Source organism: Etheostoma cragini, chromosome 7 (assembly GCF_013103735.1).
Source record: "Etheostoma cragini isolate CJK2018 chromosome 7, CSU_Ecrag_1.0, whole genome shotgun sequence".
NCBI lineage: Eukaryota > Metazoa > Chordata > Actinopteri > Perciformes > Percidae > Etheostoma > Etheostoma cragini.
Genome location: NC_048413.1, coordinates 16,615,445 through 16,639,526, shown reverse-complemented (window position 1 = coordinate 16,639,526; position 24,082 = coordinate 16,615,445). Strand labels below are relative to the sequence as shown.

Below are 24,082 nucleotides of genomic sequence, written 5' to 3'. Positions count from 1 at the left end.
ACACACACACACACACACACACACACACACACACACACACACACCATTTGCTTTATGCAGCAGCAACCAGGGCTGGGTAGGGGAGGTAAAGGATTTCGCTGTAGACTGGGGAATTACTTGCCTCAGCTCACTCTGTCAGGGAGAAGAGGGGGATGACTGTTTACCCGCAGTGAGTGAGACAAGAAAAAAGAAGGAAAGGAAGAAAAGACAGAGGGGTCAGTGCTGTGTCTCAGACAGTGCTTTCTTCTCTGCAAGTCACCTTTTGCTTCACTTTCACCCCTCACTTGCACCCTGCCAACATCATTGAAAGGTGACACACACACATCCAACTATCTCTTTAAAATGGCTGTAAGGTGTGTTAGATAAGAGGCCAGGTCAATGTGATTATTTTTATAGGGCAGCATACTATATACAGGAACAATGAAATAAATGCACATTTATAACACATTATACACATTTAGAAACCCATTGAGAGGGAAAACACACACAATCCCAGTGCGACCATATGGATTGGTGGGAACTTCCTACCCACCGCAGAGGAAGTGTCTGTTTACAGTGTACAGTTCAGTTGTCCGCCATCACATCCTGTCTCCCAGCTCTAAACAGCAATGCAAAGTCTGCTCGGCTCAGCCCAGTCACAGCTTTTAAGTTAAATCAAGCAGAAAGGAGACATAGTTCACCCTACCATGCAATCAGCATCAGCATGAGAACTGGTACGGCAAACGCAGCCTCAAACGACAAAGCAGTGGCGGCATAAAGAGAAAGCTTAATATACCGTAGCTTGTGTGTGAATCTAGTCCCCTTTATGCCCGTTTTGTTGGCAGATTCTATCTTTCCTCCTCTACTGTGTCGGTGTCATTGACATCCACCTGTCCTTGGGCTGAGGGCGATTACGTGTTCTTACAGCTGGCCCTTTGTAACAGAGTGGATGCTTGTAATAGATTGTGTGTGGAGAGTGATGTAAAAGGCTGATGATGGAATAATCCAGCTGACATTGACTAACAGTCTGTGGAATACAACAGGGCGGGGTTATTGATGACTCTTTTTAAACAGCGGGTATCATTGCCATGGCAGCCCATACATTGTTACTTTGTAGCCACTCCCCGTCTCTATCCTGGACCAATGGTCAGGCAGCTGCCAAGCAAACAATAACCAGCAGTGTTGGAATGGTTGACGGAGAGAGAGAGAGAGAATACTAAATGTGCCACTTCATCTGATGATTGACACAAAGCCTCTTGTTTACCGGCACCACAGAGATTTGCATCATTTTACCGTTGCCCTTCCCTCTCTCTCATTTCAGTTCTGTTCCTCTACGTCCCCTGCTTCACACCCACAAGCCTTTCTGTTTCTGGCGGTGCCGCATGAAGTGGATATTACCCCACCCTGCTCCCATGATATTGATCAGCCTCCTTCCTCTCCTCCTTTCTCCTCTCTTCATAGCCCTGTGCATTGATTTCACCTCTCCCTCTGAGCCCGCCAGCTAGGAGTGATTACACACACACGCTTCTCACACTCTCACACACACATCTTTGGTAAGGATTATGGGATGTGTAGCCTACCTTTACTTTAAAGGCTATAAAGCTCAGCGGCTGATGCCCCAGCCCTGTGAAAACACTGCTTCTTTTTATTCAAGGCAACAAATGACTGCAAGTTTAGCATGATATATTACCATAATAAACATTGCTGTAATAGCATGGTAGCATAGCACATCAGCAGGCTAGCATACAGCTGGCTTTGCTCTGGTGATTTTTGTCAGGCTGGTGCTAAAGATTGCTGTGGTAGGGCTTGATAGGTGGGCTCCAGACATCTTGTGAGTCTATGCAGAACCACACATAGCTGATACACACTCCTTATACGGGCCTGTGGAGCTGCGCTCACAAGCAATAGGCTAGCAACTAGCCCACTAAAGTCATAGCAGTTAGATGAAACAGCACACAGTGGGTGTCAGCGCTACATAAACAAAAGACTTTATCAAAGAGCAGAAATCAGCTGTGTACAGTTGTAGGAAATCTGTAAATTGGGAATTTAAAAAAACATCTCCTTGATGGGTGGAAAGCTACACAGCTTAAATCAATTTCCACACCAAAACCTGAGCTTGGCAAACTGTTCCAGCAGCAGGAGCCACTGGCTCATCTGCACACACTTGCACATTAACAAGTGAAATACCTCTCGTCTCCTGTTTACCAGATAGCATCTCTGCTAACAATAGCTGGTGGAGTACTAAAGGTTTTGGATGGGGAGTCCTAGCTGATGATGAGCTAATGAGGGCAGCGTAGGTTGATGTTGCAAGAACAACCACTTATTACTGGTTAACCTCTCCCTGGTAGCAGCAACAATTCAGAGATCCTACATATGATAAACATCTTTACTGCCATTTGGCATTTAAATGGCATTTTAGCATGGCAGCAAACAGTTTGCACCTAATTATGGCCAGTTGCTGCTGTGTCCTGAGTTAAGCAGGAGTCTCAAACAGCCGTCCAAACAAGAGCAGGGCTATTAAATCTACTCTCTTAAGAATAACTAATACCTCTGCTATAGGCTTAATGCTGAGGTGGGCTGGACGCGAGTGTTGATAAAGAAGCTTTACAGCATGTAAAATGTTAACAGTCCAAACACAACCCCCATTCCCACCTGGTATAAAAATCTGACCCGAGTGATCCGATCACAAGCAGACAGCTCTAAGTACAGGTGTGAATCCACCCAGGACACATTGAGATCCGATCACTCAGACCACTCTGAGGTGGTTTGGGTCATGTGAGCACATTCTTAAAGCAGTGTGTATGCATACATGTCCTGGGACACATTAAGTACCGCTGCTCAACATTGAGCGGAACTCAGTACTTATTTAAAGTGTTTCTCATGTCACAGAAACCACAGAGAGTGAATTGTGCGTTTTGAATATTATCATCATATTGTCGTTGATGTATTGCTGTTCCTGTGCTGTCTGCTCTTTTATCCCTGGTTGTCTGGAGCTCTGTGCTCTGCGGTTGTCTGGACATCTTTAGTTATTTTTAGTTTCATGAAACGAAATTCCCGAATATGTAGGATATTACTACAGTGTCCTTACGTCGCAACTTCTCCTTTTACTATTTGGAAGGTTTAATTTCCGATTAATTCTTCACAATAAAAGTCCCCTTTTATTTTGTTATTCAAAGCTTTCATTATGAAGCAGCAAAATCAGTAAATGTCTCTATCAGCGGCAATTAAATGAAAGAACAACCAACAACAGCGATCATGATTTTTTTTAAACTACGTCTGCTGCCCGACATCGCTTTTTCAATCAGTCATTGCATGTTTTTTATGTAAGATATGTGTGTGTTTGTGAGAGAGAAAGAGAGAGAGAGAGAGAGAGACAGAAATAGAGAGAGAGCGCAAGAAAGAGCAGAACCAGTCTGTGCCTGTTTATTTGCATATAGAGTGCGGATGTGAGATCCGATCACAAGTGGTATCTCAATACGCATTTGGAGACACATTTTACTGCAAGGTGTAAACACAGTTAGAGCTGTCCACTTGTAATCAGATCACTCAGATCGGATCTCAATATGGTGGAAATTCAGCCAATGATTGGGGGGCAAGGACAGTGAGCGTTATAAATAGTAATAATCAATAGTCTCCCTCTGTACCTTTCATTGTTTTATTTAGCACTGCAACATAACCTCTTAAGACAGGCAAGAGTGACTTATTTTAGTTACTTATCTACATGAAACTTTCAAATAGCAGCTTCAGAGGAGCTAAAGCAGTGCTTTGACAAATAAATATCATCATGCCTCGTGATCACTCAGTGTAAACCCATCTAAAAAAAACTCTTGTAATCCATTGAGGCATCTTTAGAGATGGGCCAAAAAGGTACTCCAAAAGACAGTCAGCCATCTGTTAACAGCAAGCTCCATCGGTCCCCTACAGGTCCTGTCACAAGTCTACAGGAGAGGAGTGTAAGCACAGGTTCTACTGCGGCATAAACCCTGAAGAAGTGGGATGTGCGTTTTGTGTAAATGTGTGCATCTTGGCTCTGCAGGGAGGAGAGGACGAGAGGTCACTGTCTATACAAGGAGCACACAGAGGGGGTCTCGATCACCTTCAACACCCCTCCACTTGCTGATGGAGAAAGCCTCTCACATTTATCCGCCAGCTCCATTACCCACTCCAACAGGGCTGCACATTAAATCATTCCATTTCACCTGGAGAAGAGAGGGTGAAGGTAAGAGAAAGAGAGGTGGGAGGAAAACGGGAGTTGTTTTTTCCCCCCGCTGTCCTTCCTAGCTGGTGTGTGAAGCGATTTGGACATGCCCACATGCTGGGTCACCATCGGTAATAGGCCCAAAATCAGACCCCCATCCCACAATACCTCGAGGCATAAGATTTATCACTAGGACCAGACAGTAAAGGAGAGGAAGAAAGGAGAAGTCAAAGAGAAATAATGTGGAAGAAGGTGATGCAAGATATGATGGAAGCCTATTAAGAGTAATTCTTAAATGGGGAGAGCATTATGGCAATCTATAAATGGGCTGTTAAGCTCAATAGCCCTAGGTTAGCTTGTCGTGGTGCTGCGGTGAAAGTCTATATTGCGGACTGTTAGTCCTAGCGAAAACAAGCAGCCGGTAGCATCTGGATAGAAAAAAAATGTGTTTAAAACGTTCTGATTATTTCAATCAGCTCCAGAGCAAGTAAGAAGAGGAAATGAAGCAGAATGTCAGACAAAGCTCCAAACACAGATTGCTTGCATGGCAGCAGCTTGCCTTAACAACTGTATAGGGTAGGAGTAGAAGCCATTGGATAAAAGGCATGGGGATTTGACAACTGTACAAAAAGGGACTTATGGGAGGTCTGCATTTTCTTAATCATTTCATTAAGATACTTAGGCTAATTTAACAGTAGGCTTTATAACACAGACTTTCTTCCCTCTGCTCTGTGCACAAGTGTTAACTGCCTGCTGGAACAAAGGTGGCTGTGTTCACAAACACAACACTGCCAAACTGTTAAGTACATTCCTATAAAGAGAAGAACAAAGAGCGTTTGAGCGTGGCGGGAGCAGAAGTGAACACAGCTACTGTGGGGATAGCACAGCTCGGCCCTTTGATGCCAGGAAATGTCTTACCATCGCGGCTAGTGTATATGCTGCTTCATAAAGTACTGTTTAAGGATTAAGGCAACAGTAAAATCAACTGGTAGTATCTTGAAATCTCAGTAGAGCTGATGTTTGTGAGAAAAATGGGGCTGAGAAGGAGGAGACGGAGGTTTAGGTATGTGCCGCGAACAGCAGACGATTATAGGAGATGGTAGAATTTTGAGGTTAGATGGAAGGTTTTGTGGTAAGCACAACAGAGAACTTGAAAGTTACACAACGCAAGATTAATGAAGTGTGCAATATTTTTGTGTGTGGTACAAGTCACAAAAATGCACAAACACCTATGTCCAGAATAAATGACGTGTGTGTGCATGTGTGGTGAAGCATTTCCAAGCCCTCGCAGATGTTGTTCCCACGGCGTGATCCATTGGCGGTGACAGACAGACAAACACAATTTAGATTTGCCCATAAAAGCACAACACCACTTACTGCCACTGCAGGTGGAAATACGATGCGCTGAACAAAAAACATACAATTCTTCTTCTGTGTCCCAGGAAAGACTAGTCTAAATCATAATTGTCATTAATGCAAATCTGAAAAACCTCTTCATTCCCTTTTTCCTATTATATATTTTTTTTACTATATACTGCCATAAATACTGATCTTTTTGTGCTTATCAAAGGTTAGGCTCTGCTAAATTAATCACTGGGGTTATTAGTACATTTCACGGTTTTAGATCATTTTAAAAATCCACAAAAAAATACTCATTTGAAAGTGAAAGCTTGAGTTGTGAGCCCTTCAAGTCTTGTTTGTTGCTTATGGAGCTTCTTTGTTCTTTGTTTTCTAGGTTTAAGAGATGCTTTTCTTGTTCACATACTGACTGGATAGAGTTGTGCTTGAAGAAACTGCATATGAGAGATCTTAAACAGACTGATATCCCCCTTTCATGATCAAAATGTGCATATGTGAGCCAGTTGTGTTGCATTAAATCAACAAGCATTCAAAGATGGAGAATATATAAAGCTAGCAGTGAGTCAAGCTATAGCACATGTACAAAATGTCAAAGGGTTGGTATGAGATTGCAGTGCTGCTGCAGGGGAGCTGCTGGAGATGGCAGCCTGTGGCGATGTTGCTGTTGTTTTAAGGGATGTGAGGCAGCGGGCTCCGAGGTACAAAGTGTCGACATTTCTCATTCCTCACAGCATCCCTGAAATTTCCTCCTCTCGAGCCTGCTCCTCTTTTTGACCAATGCCCTTGCCCTTCTTTCCTCCTTCCTTCCTCCCTTTGCTCTCTCTACTGGTGAGAGTTAATTTGCACCATGTGTTCTTTAACGGAAAAAGAGGGGGGGAATAGGGCCCTAGGTGAAGCGTGTGAACCCGATACCACTGTAAATCTCCACTTCCACAGAGTTATCCTCACGCCCCTCCTCTTCCTCCACTCCTGTTCTCTCTCATTCTTTTTTTTATTGGCATGTCACACATTGGACAAGCTGGAAATTACACTGAGCTGAGCACTAGTGGTGAAGCACGCCAGATACCCACTTAAACTGAGAGAGCGAAGAAAAGTGGAGGGTGGAAAGGAGAAAAATAGGGGACAGGAGGGTGGAAATGAAAAGTGGGAGAGGACAAGGAGGTGGGGTGAAATTAGCCTTCCATTTTCAGAGTAGAGGCCAATCCAATTAAAGCTTGACCAATCCACACAAATGTGTTTAGTGTCTGGTTACTACACTCAGCACTGGGTGGCCAGGCCAAGCCAAGCGATTCTCCTCTAAATACAACACTTGCAGATCCTACCTGAGATACTAACACTGAAAATGATTAGCAAAGTAATAATTAAAGGAATTATCTGCAATTCTATGATATATACAGTGGAAACTATCCAGCCTCAGAAATTGTTGGACACTATGAACATTAGCCTACTTCAAAGGACCCTTTGCCCTCTAATTTAGCAACACATATGAAGGAGTCAACTGTTTTCATTTGAAAGGAAGACCGGGACAGGTAATTAAACAGCCCCTGCCATTATTTTCATACAGAACCACAGGGTTGGGAGTCCTGTAGATTCTAAGAGCTTCAAATCTACCTGCCTTTTTTGACGTCTTAGTAACATTTGTTTTCTCACTTTCTTATCAAAGCTAGTGCCAAAGAAGATAACACTGTCTGTTTGCTCTTCTGCTTTAAGATAAAAATGTAGTGCTCCACGCTGAAGCGCAGTGAATTTGCTTCAGATGTTAGTGAAGACATCAGAGGAGACATTTTCACTTGTGATGTGCCAGGGAAAAAAAGAAAAGTGTCTACGGAGCTGCTGAATATTTCATAACAACTCAGTAACAAGGAGATAAATTAGCACATACACACACACACACACACACACACACACACACACACACAAACTGTACATACAGTGGCTTGAGAAGGTTTAGGAAAATCCAACCTTTTATGGACACCAATTTTCTTTGTGAATGAATAATGTATTGTAAATAAATGTTCTTCCTTAAAATACAGGGGGCATAAGTATACACACCCCTATGTTAACTCCCATAGAAGCAGGCAGATTTTGTATTTTGAAAGGCCAGTTATTTCATGGATCCTGGTAAAGTTTCCTTGGTCTTTGGAATTAAAATAGCCCCACATCATCACATACCCTTCACCATACCTAGAGACTGGCATGGTTTTATTTCAGTTAGCTAAATAGCTGGTTTGATTGGCATTGAGAAATGATTTTATGGAAAGTTCCCCATGCCTATCTCGATGTATGGTGAAGGGTAGGTGATAATATGGGATTATTTTAATTCCAAAGGCCAAGGGAACTTTACCAGGATGCATAGTATCCTGGATCCATAAAATTACTGGCCTTTGAAAAAAACAAAATCTGCCTGCTCCTATGGGAATTTAACATAGTGTACTTATGCCCCCCTGTATTTTTACATTTATGTCTTTACAATACATAATTAATTCACAAAGAAAATTGGTGTCCTTAAAAGATGGATTTTCCTAAATAGTTTTAATTAAGGCATTAAGATCAATTTCCAAAAGATGTTATTTTAAATTTGCATGCATCTGCGTGTTTGTGAGAGAGTCGCAGCCAAGCCGGTGAAAGTAAACTCAACTAATGAACCTCCAAGGAGGAAGGCTAGGCAAAAGGCTTCTCTACTGAATAATTTAGCAGTGGTGGGTCAAAGAGGTGGCTATTGATTGAGCTTTTAAAGAGTCTTATGAAAATGCTTTGGCTGCTAGCATGGCCCTTCAGCCCGACCAACCCCCACAGTCCCGAGGCTGCACCCTCTCCATCTGGGAAGGTAATCACCACTCATAAAAACACACACAAAACCCCATTTTGATTTCAGTCTGTTTCTACTTCCCTCCCCTCCCATCTTCTATCCTAGAAAAAGAGATCATCCTATTGGTTGAACAACTAGTTTCCATAGCAGCATTTAGCTAATGCACAGGGAGAGCAGTGAGGGTGCGAGGAAAAAAAAGTGTTATCTGTCCAAAAAGATAAAAAGAGGGGGATCTGAGGGAGAATAAAAGCAAGGAGCAAGGGGGAGGGTTGGGTAGGTTTGCTTTTATACCCATGAGCAGAGCTGAATACAGCTTCCCGTACTGGCCGAGTCTAAACTATGTTGTTATCTCAAACTTGCCATTTGTAATGCTTTCTTATTCATCGCTGTGCTCTTGTGGACAATCAATTTCACCTGCCTCCCCAAAGGGAGACAGAGCTGTGTACGCATCTGAGAGATATGTGCCTGTCTACATCTGATTTGAGAAGTGCACCAAGCTTGCAAACTGACACCAGAGAAGGACTAGCACTTGTCAGTCTTGCAGATTGTGTCCACTTAAGAACACACTTGCATAGTAACAGCAGCTGCTGCAGCTAGTGACCCCAACACCTCAGCTAAATGACCTAATGTTACCACAAAGAACGGCATTAATAGCTTTACCTCAGTGAAATTTCAAGTGTGCAGAGACAGCAAAGGAGGGAGAGAACGGGAGGGGGTGGGAGTGGAGCATTAATCAACACAGTCATAATGGGGAAAGTCACCTGATACTGCCAAAGCAGCAGTTAAAAATCCTTTGCTCACAGGGTCTAGTCACAGCCAACTGTGAGGGGAGGAGAGGGAGGGGGCTATTTATCAAACAAACGTAGGTAATTTGAACATGATTTGGTTTGTTCAGATTGAAAAAATGATTCCACTTCAGGTGCTAACCTGCTGAAGCCGACCACAGTAAGGAAGTATCAATATCAGCAACAATTTCTGGTCTGTTTTCCTTTTGTCAGTAAGTGACAATGAACGGCCATTCAGGGTTTGGTAGCTGTTGTGCTGTGGTTCTTTTGCCTAAAGGCTGCTACTCAATAGGGAACATTACAGACCGAATGCTTCAATCAAACAGCTTGCAGCAGCCTCGGCTGGAGTGCCATGTCTATAGACGCCTAGATGCCTTGTCAAAGCTGCGTTCTCACAGAAAGCAGACACTTAAGACAGCCCCACACCCAATTGTGAAAGGCTGCATCTCCACATGTTCATGTCTGTAAAATGTACCAGCTCGCTTAAAGCAGCTGAGTGGACCGTGGAATGAAAGGAAGAGCTAAGGATCACTCACACTCACAAGCACACACACAAAAAATTGCCCCTAATGAGGGTAGCGCCCCTCTCTCAAGAGATGGCTGTGGCTGCTGCTCTACTCGATAAATATTAACAAGAAGTGCGACTGATGGCGGTGCTCACTGATCCATAATTGCATTTCAACATGTTTGATGGGGGTGGGTGGTCGTGAAGGGAGCAATAGGAAGATAAAAAGAAGGAACTCAGCCTTCTAGGCAATGACAAGAGACAAGTGATGCCTGTCTAGTCAACCTTCAACTATCATCTAACTGGCTTAGCACAACTCAGACTTTTTGGTAAAAGAAATTAGTCTGACGTTTCTCCTTCTATTGACTCAACCATAGAAATACAATTTTTTTTTCTATGGACTCACCGCTACATGCATCACAGAGCACTGATGCTGCAGCTTTACATAAAAGGAGAAATCTAAAGGAAGGATCAGAAGGATGGCAGGAAACTCCACTTAATAATGCCACGTTGTACATTAAGTGATATTTTTTGCATGGAACCTGAATATGTGCAGACAAGCTAGCCACAAGATAATTAGCCAGCGGACCTCATTGTTAAGCTAATTCTCAGCACTTTGGATTCCATTAGGACTGTACTCAGGGTCCACGGGAAATCGAATAACTGCTCGGGTTACGCATCCGTATTTATGCACATATATTTGCATCTCTATCAATTTTTTTTCTTTTTTAATTATGGGCTTTGAATATGTGGCATTTTCCAAGGCTGTATGATAAGCACCAGCTTAAACCATCAGGAAACAGTTGTGGGAGATACAATTAACATAAGGTGTGTGTCTGTGTGTAGTTGAGGTGTATGTGTTGTTTACATGACAACTGGGAGAACTATGCTGTTATATCCACTCAACACAAACATGCATTTGAATACACATGTAACCACAAATGGATACAGTGAATATGACCTAGTTACAGACCAAGAACTATAGATTGTGTTCATAAGTAATGAATTTATTTTATAAGGTGATCATAATCTAATATGTTAATAAAATAATTTGAAATGTATGGCATTTTAATCTTGCACCTTTGTTTTAAGTCTGGATGGTTTTTAAACATTTCACTGAAGAAGCTAGATATATAACTGCAGGGGAAATTTGTGCATGAATAAAACATAACTGCATGTTCTTTAAAAGTCATAAAAATAATTGTGACATGTTGCAATGTTCAGTGAAACTGCAGAACACTATCAATTGCCTTTATTCATATCCTTCATTTTTATTTGCCATTTGCTAATCAAGTGATTTGGCTTCCCCATCAATTGTTTCAATAGTTTTTAAAACATAAATGAGGTGTTATATCTTTTCACAAACACCAGATAAGTTCACCCATCACAAGGAGAGAACGTATCAAATCGTTTGTAAATGTAGCTAAGTGTAAATGGCTATGTGAGCATTTGAGAATCACAAATGCTATCAACAGATATTGGGGAAAAATGTAACACATTATAATAGCAGTTGAAATTATTTTTTTAATCAGATAAATGCAGAGCTGACACTAATTTTGAAAGATAAATTCATACCATTCCTGCTTCATTTGACAGTTCCCAGCTAGAGAGTAAATATGAGTGAATGGTGATATGACAAAATAAATTGGCAAAATCACTAGGGGTACACAGTCAATATGAGTGATCAGGATGTTTCTTTGCGTCAGTTCAAACAGTTGACCATGTGTATCCTTACTAAGTAGACGTCCAGAGGCCACACGACCCCACATGAACAACTCTTGCGTGTGAGACGTAAGGCCAAACGCTAATCAATAGGAGCTAAGGTTTATAGGCAATTTATTTTTCTTTCCGACAGCACACCTTTTGTTTGAACACATCTCATCAATAAGATCATCAAACGTCAATAACTTTCAATTACACACTTGTGTACAATGTACATGGGCCTGTTATTTGACAGTGCTGGAAAGCGTGTGCACGCACACACACACACACACACACACACACACACACACACACACACAGTATACCGGTCATTTGACAAACCAAATCCCTCATCCTTGTAAGCTGATCAGGCTTGCAACATATGAGCTGGATTCCTGGCACAATAATTGCATTGTACATGGCATCTAATTAAATGTCCAATAGGAGGGAGATCCACGAGGAGAGTTAAGTGTGGGTGTGTGCTTGTATGTCTGTATGTGGGTGTTGGCGTATTGGGCTCCTCAATCCAGCATGCATTCCCCAGAGGGAGAAACACTGCAATCACTCCATTAGAGAGAGGGATGTGGGAGAGGGAGGGAGGGAGGACAGAACACAGCTGACGTGGCCAATAACAGCAAATGAGGTTAGATACAAGCAGATAGGGAAGTGGGGGGTGGGGGGGGGGGTCAATGAGCGCCGAGGACATGGACACAATGACTGGAACATGGGATGGGAGGAGCAAGGGAGGGAGGTGAGTGACAGCAGATAAAGAGGAGTGGGGATGTGGGGTGAATAAAGTGTAAAAACAGATGACAGAGTGAGAGGGAGAGAAATAGAGACAGAGGAGACAATCAATGTAAGAAAAGCAGGATGGATTGGTGAAGCCGGGGTCAATGGGCAAATATGGCTGCAGACTGTTTAGGGCTCAATTGCCTTCAGAAGGCTTATTGTCTCAGCTCGCAACTCACAGAGTGGGACTGTGTAGCATTTAACAGATATACTGTACAGGTACACAAACTGCATGATCATAATATAACATTATGACACACACACACACACACACACACACAAATCTACAGTTGGCCAGCTCACTGCATTACGCCCATCAAAAATAGTTTGTCGACACATTTCAAGGTCATGGCAGTGGGTGCAAACTGAAACTAGCCCTTGTGGGAAAACACACTGAACGCTTGTTGACCTAATAGATCACATCAGAGGGAATAAAAGAACTATATCTTAGTATTTTATTATACTTGATTAACTAGTTTTGTGTGCATCTGTAGCGCAAATTCACATTTTATGTTAATGTATTTCTCTTGTAATGCCAGTGTTTAACTTCTAAGTTGTGTTAATCATGTTTACTTTATTTATTCCCCCCCCCCCCCCCTTTTTTTTAACAGTCTTTACATGGACATGAAAAAAACCTGATCATTGACCAGGTGCATTTTGATGTCTTGCTTCCACTCCTGATTTTATTTAATACCTCTAACGGTTAAAATGGCCTCCTACTGGTCACCTCTGTATCTGGGCAGACATTTTAGGAGGAAGGCAGGAGACGGAAATCTATATGGCTGGAATGATAAGTCACAGAGCTTACAGTGGGCACCACAGATGCCACTGTTGAGTAAACAAAGCAGGGTAATTGAAGAGCAAATGTTCAAAATGGATTTTTTTATGTATGTGTTAATGCTGAATGAGTTAGTGCGTTGGCGCTCATTCATGCGACAAGACTAGTCTCAGAGTGTGAGAAAGAAAGGTATAGGGAAACAAAGAAGCATGCTTTAATCCTTGTTCTTCCCCGCGCAGGATAGATGGATGGATGGCTGCATTCGTATTTCTACACATGACTAATTGGATTCACAGGTCATTAGATAAAGTACATGAGTGAGACTGCCTAAAGACTGAGGGAGGAGAGAGAGAGACAGGAAAAGGGAAGGGTGGGAGACAGGCAATATTGACGAGGTTGTTTGGTTCAGGACCAATGAAATTTCATCCCCCTGTGCCGTGCCTCCAAAGCCCCGTTTCCCCACACAGAGGGGGGTTAATCGATAATTTGTGCGGCAAAAAAAGTGGGGGTTGTAGACAAAGGGACGAGAGACCAGAAAATATATAGAACAAGTTGACGTCTAATGCATGGTTTACGTCCATGCCTGTTGTCTCTCCTTTTCAATATATTGTGGCAAGAAAAGGAAATGAGATGCCCCAGTTTTGAGAGCAGGGTGACGTGGTAGATTTTAAGTTGGTCAGCTAGATGGTACTTTACACCAACATGAGCAATTACAACATAAATCAGCTACCATCGTAAAAGACAATTTTGTGCAGGTCTAGTAAACAGAGATTACGGGTTTTCAATGTAGCTAGCATAGTGACAATCATTTGTGATTTGTAGCCAAGCAACAAAGTGCGCTCATTGAAAAACGCTGTACTTGTTTAGAGAGCCAGCAGGGCTTGTTGTTTTAACATAGGGGGACAAGAGTACAGTCTGCTCAGACACATACAGGCATGCAGATGGCTGTTCATTAATTACAGATAGATGGGGGAGGGAGCTACAGAGAGCAAGAGACACAGAGAGCGAGAGACACCGAGAGAGAGAGAGAGAGAGAGAGAGAAAGAGAGAGAGAGAGAGAGAGGGGTTAGGTAATGGAGCCGGTATTCTCTCTCTCTCCCTGGACAATTACCTCTGTCTGCCCAGACCTCTTTTGGAACTCTTAATCAAGGTTCAGGTTTGTAGGTTTTGTGACTGTGTGTGTGTGTGTGTGTGTGTGTGTGTGTGTGTGTGTGTGTGTGTATGCACATGCGTGTGCACAAGGAGGGGTTCCTGCCATCCTCAGCACTCTAGCAGCATTCCGATTAAAGCTCTGCTGCTGTGGGGCCTTGCTCTACTCCCCTCTGCAAGGCCCTCAGCTCACCTTAAAACCCCTTCTACACACACAACACCAGGCCTTTACACTAGAGACGTTCCGATACTTCCCAAAATACTGGTATCGGGAAGTACTGGAGTCTGTGCACCGATCCGATACCACATAATAAAGCCCTAAAGAAAATCTATGTTAAAGTAGTTTATTTATGTTTTTTTGCGTTATAACTGCCATAATAAAAGAAAGTTCTACGGGATTCGTTGTTTGACCTGGGAAAGAGTTTAAACTGAGCCAGACCGACAAAGATAGAAATCATATCACATCCATACAGGGAGAGCAGTTGTCCAACAGGGCTGTCGGCTGTGTATCAACCTGACTTTTGCACAACACAACTAATGGTCCCAAACCCATTAATAAGGCAAGAAATTCCACCAATTAACCCTGACAAGGCACACCTGTGAAGTGGAAACCATTTTAGGTGACTACGTCATGAAGCTCATGGAGAGAACACCAAGGGTTCGCAGCGCTGTCAAAAAAGCAAAGGGTGGCTACTTTGAAGAAACTAGAATATAAGACATGTTTTCAGTTATTTCACACTTTTTTGTTAAGTAAATAATTCCACATGTGTTCATATATAGTTGTGATGCCTTCAGTGATAATCTACAATAAAAATAGTCATGAAAATAAAGGAAACGCATTGAATGTGAAGGTGTGTTCAAACTTTGGGCCTGTACTATACTGTGTGTGTGTGTGTGTGTGTGTGTGTGTGTGTGTGTGTGTGTGTGTGTGTGTGTGTGTGTGTATATATATATATATATATATATATATATATATACACATATACACACACACACACACACACACGCACACACACACACACACACACACGCACACACACACATGCACACACACCTTTTTATAAAGTGGTGTTTGTGTGTGGCCTGAGCTGACCTCCTATCATCACCCTGGCTGTTAGCAGGCATTACTTTGGCCCCCCGGGGCCTGGCCGTCCCTCACCAAGCTCTCTGCACTCTGCTTAGACAACCAATCTGTGAAAAGACAGGCAATGCTTGCCCCAGCTGTGTAAGATGCAGCTTTATTTGGCAACATAGACCCATCAATTACATATTCTACTAGCCATTGCACAATAAAGATCAGGGACATTACTGCAAACCTGCACCAAAATGTTTTCCACTCTCCATTTATGGCAAATAGAATTTGGTGAACTCTGACCAGCAAATTTCCTCAACCAAAATAAACACTTTGTTGGTTGCACTGACTGAAAAAAAAAATCCAACATGTAGCCAACCATGACTCAACAATCTCAATCGCAATATCACTCCATGTGAATACATAACTGCAGAAATGGTATGCTTTTATTAAATAAATAAATAAAAAGGTGTGCTGTGTGAGTGACACTGTCTCCACGTTGTAACATCCTTCACTTTACCAACAGTATTAACAGATGAAGTAACTGTGTCTTAAGAAGCCTGGTGTTCTCTGTTAACTCACTTTACATCATCTGTGCAGTCTCTTTTTTTCTGACGCTTTTTCCTCACACAGCCACTAGGCAAACTCAACGCCACTTTCCTCGCTTCTCTATTCAGGCACTGATACCACTCATCAGCCTGATTTATGGTTGTGTGTGGAATCTACGTTGAATCTGTCCACTGAATTACACTACCCCATGGATGTATTAAGCACTACTATTGTAACAACGTTCACAAAAGATCCCAGTGTCCAGTCAGTCTGTTTAGGCAGTAGCGCGTGTGTTGCCTAAGGTCAAATGAGAGTGGTGCAGAGCATACAGACCTTAAAGGGGAATTACGGTCAATTTCAACATGTAGGTCTGTTGTTTGTAAATTTTGAGTGCTGTCAGTAGAAAGAAAAACAAAAACAATCGGTGCTGCCCACATTGTGTTATCGTCCTGCTAGCGTTAGCACCCAACAAGCTTCAACAGGGCAAGTGTTAAACGTGTTTTTAGCCTCTAAACATGTTCAAAATGTCATTAAAAGTTCCTACCCATGTGCAGTGATTCCTTCTGAGTGAACACAATGAATCTCCCTGCTGTAGATGTGAAAGAAATGCATGAAAGTTCTGCTAATTCAGCTATGTTTAGTTCCAGTGTTGATACTGCAACGAGTGCTTCAATGTTTCTAAACTACAACACTGAAAAGAGAAACATATTTTTAAAAATAGGCATAAGTAAGTGTTGTAAGACAACTAGCAGGAGACAAGTTATAATTGAGGTAAGTTTAGAGAAACTACCTTATTAAATCATTAAATTGATAGCCTACATATTTTTGTTTTATCTCTTTTCTGTGTTGTAGTTTGGAGACGGCCCCTAAACACTCTAACTGCCGTCTCAACACCGGAACTAAACACACCTGAACATTTTGAACAAGTTAAGAGCCTCAAAACACATTTTTATCTTGCCCTGTTTAAGCCTGTTGGGTGCTAGCGCTAGCAGGAGAATAACACGGTGTAGGCAGCACCAATCGTTTTTGTTTTTCACTCTACTGACAGCACTCCGAATTTACCATCAACAGAGATACATGTTGGAATGAACCGGAATTCTCCTTTAAGAAGAGGCTGTACCAGGTCTATTTTGTGACTTAATTACTAGTTATTATATTACAGCCACCTTCAATGTCCTTTTTTTTTATAAGGGCATACAAAATTAATTAATTTAATAAGAATTAGTATTTTGTTATTTCATTTTCTAGAATATTCAGGTTTTTAACCTGAATTGTTTAACTTTGTTTCGTTTAGTTTTAAACTCAGCCCTAATGTTAAATGGACGCATTTGTATAGCGCTTTCTTCACAACACAACCAGTTTGATAATACAACAATTTGATAATAAAAGATAATCTGAATGGCTTTGTGAGACATTCATGAATTCTAAACCCGTTTAGTGTGTCAATAAAGTCAACTACAGAGGAGCAAACTATCTAATCCCATTTCTTAAACCATAAGGTTCAATACTTTTGCATCAACATGAACAAAGACAAATCTGTAAGGTGAAGGCAAATGCAACGTCCCCTTTAGCAAACATAAAAAATGCAGCGTGGGAAAATCAATTTGTGTGTGTGTGTGTGTGTGAGAGAGAGAGAGAGAGACGCATTTTAGGTGTCCTATTGCAGAGAAAACAAGCGCCACTTCACTAAACTGACTGACACAGCCATTCTCAGAAGCAAATTAAAAACTAATTTCTTTCTTTATTCAGCAAAAGAGGCAATCTGGCCACATTAGGTTGGGGGAAAAAAAAATCAATTGAAAACTGGTGACGACCTCTTTCATTAAATCAATTAAGTGCAACAAACATCTTCATTTCCATTACAAGCATTACTATACTCCCAGTGGATTGCAAAGGTGGATAATATTCAAGTCTGTTTCTCAGATGGATTTTAATTTTACCACATGACCCTTCAAAAACATACCTAAGGAAACAAACTGATTATAAATTGTATTTTACTTTGATTTGTATTCAGTTCTCATCAGACTACCACAGTGTAAAAAAAAAAAAAAATTGCTACTCTGCCCCTATATTTCCTAATTATGGCGCACACAACCTTGTAGCTCTGGTTTATTCTGCCATTTTTACTAACCAGGAAACACAGTGGTATGTTTTACAGCTTGCGACACGTGATGGGTGGGCAGATTAGTGCTGAACCCCAGGCCAGTGTGAGGACACAGGGACATAAAACAGGACAGACAGGAAGTGAAAATGTACTCACCAGCTTGAAATCCTGAATGCTACAAATGAAGTAGGGAGTGTTGGGCCGCCGGCTTTCAATGTACACACAATCTGCAAGTGAGAAAAAAGAAGAAAAAGTGAGTTGGAAAGAAGATGTTCACACTTCCTAAAGCATTCATGTTTTTATGCAGACAGACTGAGTAATATATTATGTTGGGTGCCGTTACCTCTGCCGAAAAGACATTTTTCTCCTTGAGTCAAATTCAATTGGAATGCGAGTAATAGGATTAAGGACTTTTGGAGTGCTACAAGGTTGCCTTTCCAAAGCAAACATTACGCCCAAGGGGAATTATGTTATTGTTCCACTCCATTTATACACCAGTGAGTAATACTTGCTTTAACCCCATTCCACCACCGAGTCATCACTAACATGTTCCAACAAAATGACAACTTCTGTCATTGCACCTATATATGTCCAGTTAACTTTGGTATAGCTTAGCCGTGAAACAAAAATAAATTCCTCTTTGGTCCTCTCCTGTTTTAAAATGTAGCCACATCACATACCCTCATAGAAAGCACCCCAGTCACACGTGTGTTTGTGAGTGAGTGAGTAAGTAAATGAGTGAGTGAGTGAGTGAGTGAGTGAGTGAGTGAGTGAGGAGGCCCCTAGCAGGCTGTGCTGGCAAATTGAATGCGACTGGTGGTATGGCCAGGTCCTGAACTCTCATCTCCTTAACAAAAACATTCACGCTGCAGAGGACAAAAACACACAGTCATTGCTGTGGAGAAGAAAAAGGAGGAGGAGGCGGGAGAGACAGCTAATGATTACAGCTAAGCCTGGCACAGTACTTTCCAGAAACAGTCATGGGTTAGAATTATTACAGAAAAAGAGATTTAAATCCACAAAAGGCAAATTAGCATAATAGTCTACCATTCACCTTTTGCTTTTAGCTGAAACACAAAACCAGTGCAAGAGTGGGATCAGCTAAGGAAAATAAATACTAAACTTTGGTTTACGTTACATTAACATGTAAAACACAGTTCTTGCTAAAGCCACTGGCATTTATTTGATTGAAAAATACATTAAACACTAAAAATGGACCTTCTATTTAGATGGAAACAATGCAACAAGCTATTTAACTGCTCCAAGGTTTTGCCTGCTGTTTGGTGCGAAAGAGCGTAACACTCTTGCTTACATTAATGCACACACAAGGCCTTTAAGAAGGGCAATAACTTGCAGTTCTGTAAGCTTAAATAACAATAAAAAAGTCACTATACGTAAGATTTGCACTGACAACACAAACTTAGTCCTTGCAGAAGGACTAAGCCACACCTTCCCTAACAAAACATGAGCGGCATTTTTTTTTTCCAGCGACTGACAGTGGCATCATCTGTTATTTATTTGTTTGTGTCAACAGTTATCGATCTGGTTGTGGTTTTTATCTTACCGCTTGCAGAGGAAAAGAGGGGTGGCAAAGATATTAAATGGCTCCGACACCCAAGATACCATTTGTAGAGGGGCTGGTGTGTACGAGTTCGTCTGTGACATCATGGGCTTTGTTATTTGAGGGGCTCTGTGTGTGCGTGTGTTTGTTTGTAACCCCAGGGTGGGCTTGTTATCTGAATGAGCTGTTCTAAGGGGAGGGGGGTTTATCGCCCTTTGCTGGCTCTCAGTGACGCATTATATATATACACACACACACACACATACATACACACACACGCAAAACGCTACTGCCCTCTTCTCGCTTTCCCTCCATTTCTTCCTCCTCTACACCATCCCTGGAAGTCATTTACAAGATAACATGAATGAAAATATCCATCAGTGCTATTGTGTGATCTGTGAGCAACACAGTTTGTGATTGTGTGTATGTGTGTGTGCGTGCGTGGGTGTGTGTGTGTGTGTGTGTGTTGAGAGAGGCAGAGAAAAGCGTGTGGAGGAAAAGGGAGCAAAAAGGAGGGAGTGGGGGGAGGGCAGAGAACAAAAGAGACTAATCTGAATGAGATGACATGTTTCAGAGGAGTCAAATCGGGGGAATTAGGGTTTAGTGTGCCTTCACCTCGTCGACACATTCATTTAGAGGGGCCAGATCTCCGTGTCTACACCCCAGAGCACACCAACAGGCGTAAAGAACAGACAGCGAGAGTGAAAAAGATAGGTGGTGGAAAAAAATGAGACAGGGATCTAGCTTACTCATTCACAGACAGTCTATTCTTCGAACGTCAGAAGCACATTTTGAATTCATTCTGGGCACTAAAAATCAACTACCTCAAGGGCATTTTTCTGAGAGCTATAATGCTATTCTCAATGAATGTGAAAGCTAAAACCCAGTTAATGCTTCAGACTCTGCTGTTTGAACAAAAAGGAGGCAATGGATCTTAGGGAGGTTGGGTGGGGCGAGGGGGCTTGCCGAAGCGGGCCACTCGGTTCCTCCAGGGTCTGCCTGGCTTGTTAAACATTCCTGCCATTTTGTGCATTTGGAAGTGGGTCTCCTTGCTCAAGTGGAGAAGTGGAAAGGAGAGGGAGGAACGGTTTAGCTGTAATGGGGGTCCATGTGGGGGGAAGGGCAGTTTTTAAAGGGTTGACGTGTGTGCTCGTTGGATGGATGGAGCCTCACTGTTGGAGGGAGAACCACAGCAGGGCCTTTGTAGTAGAATGCTCTCACTCCCTCCACAGCCGTTAAATTTAACTTCTTCTACTCGCCTCCACCCAACAATCCACGTGACTGCAACGCCACCCAGACAGATCAAGAAAGTTCAATACTTTGACACGGGCAGATAATCATGAATCTTCTGAGCGCAGTTCCTCATACCCGAGCACTTCACTGAAACCTGATCCTGCCGGTTACTGTTTCTCCAATTATATTGTCACTGCTGAGTTCAAGCGACAGAGTATTCATTGTTATAACCCTGTGACATACACACACATATACACACACACACAGCAATTTTCTCAGCTGTAGCTCATTGTTCAGCCAGCCATTCTCTTATGGCTGCCAAGCATGTCTAATCTAAAACACACGTAGTCTCAGCAAAAGAGTTGTGTCCTACTCTCTCTGTATCAAGCAAAAAAGATGCTGTTTAATTTGCTGCAGCATTTCAGCAGAGGGGAGGGGGCGTTCTTAGATAATATCAGCTTGCTGTTCTTTAACAAGCCGCCAACAATGGAAAAGCCACATTGTGAATAATCATGTATGCCAATGGTTTTTAAACAGTGATCGGGGGGGCGGGGGATTGGTGCTGTGGAATGAGAGCAGCTAAACACTGCAAGAATATGAGCATATTGTAGGATACAAGGCAGGCTTATTAAATCAAGCGAAATGTTTGTTTAAGTTGTGCTTGCAGGTGATGAGTGTTAGCCATGAGGCAGGATGCAGCTGCATTGTTAAAAGTGGTCCTCGGCTTAAACTGGCAGAGCACACATGAGCAAACGCACAAACATACAGCAGAGCACAGCTTTAGCAAAGCAACCCACATGAATGTACAGATCCTATAATTAAATAGCAAGGAATGCAATAGTGCAACATGGGGGAGAGAGGACAAGAGGGCCAAGAGAGACCGAGAGCTTGGGAGAAAAAGTGAGACTGGTGTCATCACTGATCCAGCACCGACCGCAGCCTCTGCGAACAAGACCAGCTGATGACCAAAGGCGCCTTGTGCCACTTCCTGCTGGGCCGTCCCAGGAGGGTTACGTAACAGGTAGCGAAGGCCTGGAGGCACACAGACACTTTGCTTCTTCCCCCAATTTTCCTTCCTCTCTCCTCATCCACAAGCCCAACAACTCCCCCATTCTTCTCACTGGAAAAGCAGTGGGAAATACCTGGCAACCGATACCATCGGGTCTCTACAATAGGGCAGGCCTACAGCTGACTGAGCTCCTAGGGGAGAACAGAGGCTCTTTGACAACACCCCCCATCCCTCTCGGCTAGCCCACGCTTTCTCATTTAGTAGTCGGCAGGTGGTTGGATTTCACTAAAAAGCCCTTTTCCCAGAGTCTCTAGCGTGGGGAGAGATGGGAGAGAAGAAAGTTTTTTTTTTTTTTAAATTGATCTGTGCAGTTAGCAACAGGCTACAGATTCACATTGCTATGTTTCAATATGAGAGGACTCATAGGGCTGGTCCCTTATGTTAGCTTAACTGGTAACAGCAAACTGATCGACAACTAGCCTTAATAATGCATGGGATGTGCTATGTGAAATAAACTCTAATTTAGGATGTATTGGTTCTCTAAAATAACTGATCCAACACATACTAAACCACATTACATTGGGTTCTCAAGAGGATCTGTACTGAAAACAGAATTCACATGTGTTGTGTTCCTATGAAGTATAATAATAATAATAATAATAATAATAATATTACTTTACTCTGAATCTAATATCTATTTGATAAAAGGCACTTCAGTTGAACACAATTTTTTGGTAATGCGAATTTAGATGGATGGAATTTTTCTTAGTAGAGAAGTTACATTCTGACAGTTAGCCAAGAGCCTTAGTGAAATTCTATTGTTCAAAAATTCACTTGTATTATTAGGTTTAAAACGTATAACTGAAGTGACTATGAAATTGTGTTCTAGTGTGAATCTGCCACACCTTTGAATACCTGACGTGGTTATAATAAATGTCAGCATTTGCAACAATAAAGATATTTTGCATCATTAGCAGTAATAACAATATACATTATATACAACATGAAGTTAATTACAACTGCCATATATCCAAGAAAGAAAAAAAAGAAGCTCTCTTAAACATAAAAGACATGCCAGGTTTGTGTGACTCTGCCAACAGTTGGTACTGCGTTTGAAGAAAGGTGTGTGTGTGTGTGTGTGTGTGTGTGTGTGTCTCAAACATAATCCTGCTGCACAGTTTACAACTGTGTGTGCCCAAGACACATACAGTGACACACACATACTAACTCCCCAGGGTTCTGTGGTGGCTGTGGCAAGAAACGCCAGCTGTCCACATAAACAGCTCCCCAACACTCACACAAGGTGTTTTTTCTCAGACTAGCTTGCAACCTCTCTGTATTATTCACTGCTCTAACTACACACTTTCTAAAAAGAAATGGCTGAATCGAATTAAGTATTGTCTTTATCGTCCAGTAACCCCCTCCTGAAAAGTGGGTTGGCTGTGGCAGCCATGTTGTGTGGCATAAACTGAGGTAGAAGGGCCGAAGGAGTGGAGGGGGGCAGGTGGTTTCCATTAGCTCTCGCCATTTTAGACAGAGCGGCCTGCCAGTCAGTTAGGAAGGAAGGAGACATGCTACGTCAGCCAGCCGCCTGCAGTGCCAAGCAGAGTCCTGCTGCAGTGGAGCGAAGGGATGAGCAATGTGGATTGTACTCTATGTGTGTGTGTGTGTGTGTTTGTGTGTGTGTTTGTGTATGTGTGTGTGTGTGTTTGTGTGTGTGTGTGTGTGTGTGTGTGTGTGTGTGTTTTGCAGGAGTGTGCTTGTCAGAGATAGGAACCGTGTCTATGACTGTTAAAAGCATGCTTTGTATATGTGTTAGTGTGTGCATGTTATGTGTTACAGTTGTGGGTGTACAGGAATACTGGTTTAAGGTACTGTGTATGTGTGTGTACTGACGAGTATTTGGTGTGGCTCTGTGCTCCTAGGGTGTCTCATATTGATCCCCCCATGGCAGTGTATATAATCTCTAGAGAGAGGATCTATAATCTGGGGTGGGGGGTTTGTAGTATAGGCTCTGGAGGTGTCTTGCCAGGCCTGGGGGAGTGGAGAGAGCTCAGCCACAGGGCACAGATCAATTTGGATGTCTGTTTGCCCTGCATCAGGCTATTCACCCCGGCATCCAATCGTACCAATGGCCTGGGACAGAGTCCCCTGGTCACTACCACAGACACACCCCTCAATTCTGCAGTTAGCTGCAGGCCCACCTATTGGTCGATTGCACTTCTTCGTCCACCCTTCCCCATCCAATCGATGTGCAATAAGCCACCTGACCCCATCTTTAAGGGATAGAAAGGCTGAGCAGAGACGTGGGAAGGTGGCTGGAGATTGGGAGTTTACAGACAATCTCAATACTAGCTTACCTGTTATTTCTTATCTAATAACATGGGCCTGTATGTTTCTAAAGCTGCCTGTGACAAAAGCAATCAAACATTTTGTTCACAATTTCTTTTTGCGTTACTGCACGGCTTTCCATCACTGATGTCTTCCCTCTCCCTATGTCTG

The 24,082-nt window shown here is 42.5% G+C and overlaps 1 protein-coding gene across 6 annotated transcripts in view; it reads right to left on the bottom strand.

Moving 5' to 3' along the window:
• The window catches only part of rerea (arginine-glutamic acid dipeptide (RE) repeats a), a 128,067-nt gene that overhangs the window by 50,065 nt on the left and 53,920 nt on the right, over positions 1–24,082 (bottom strand). For 5 of the 6 annotated variants that reach the window (XM_034878008.1, XM_034878009.1, XM_034878007.1 and 2 more), the window contains one exon: positions 17,934–18,004. In XM_034878008.1, the coding sequence (XP_034733899.1) occupies positions 17,934–18,004 (71 nt within the window). Of the gene's footprint in view, positions 1–14,014; positions 14,034–17,933; positions 18,005–24,082 lie in introns of those variants that run through there. The other variant, XM_034878012.1, reaches the window with a different exon arrangement.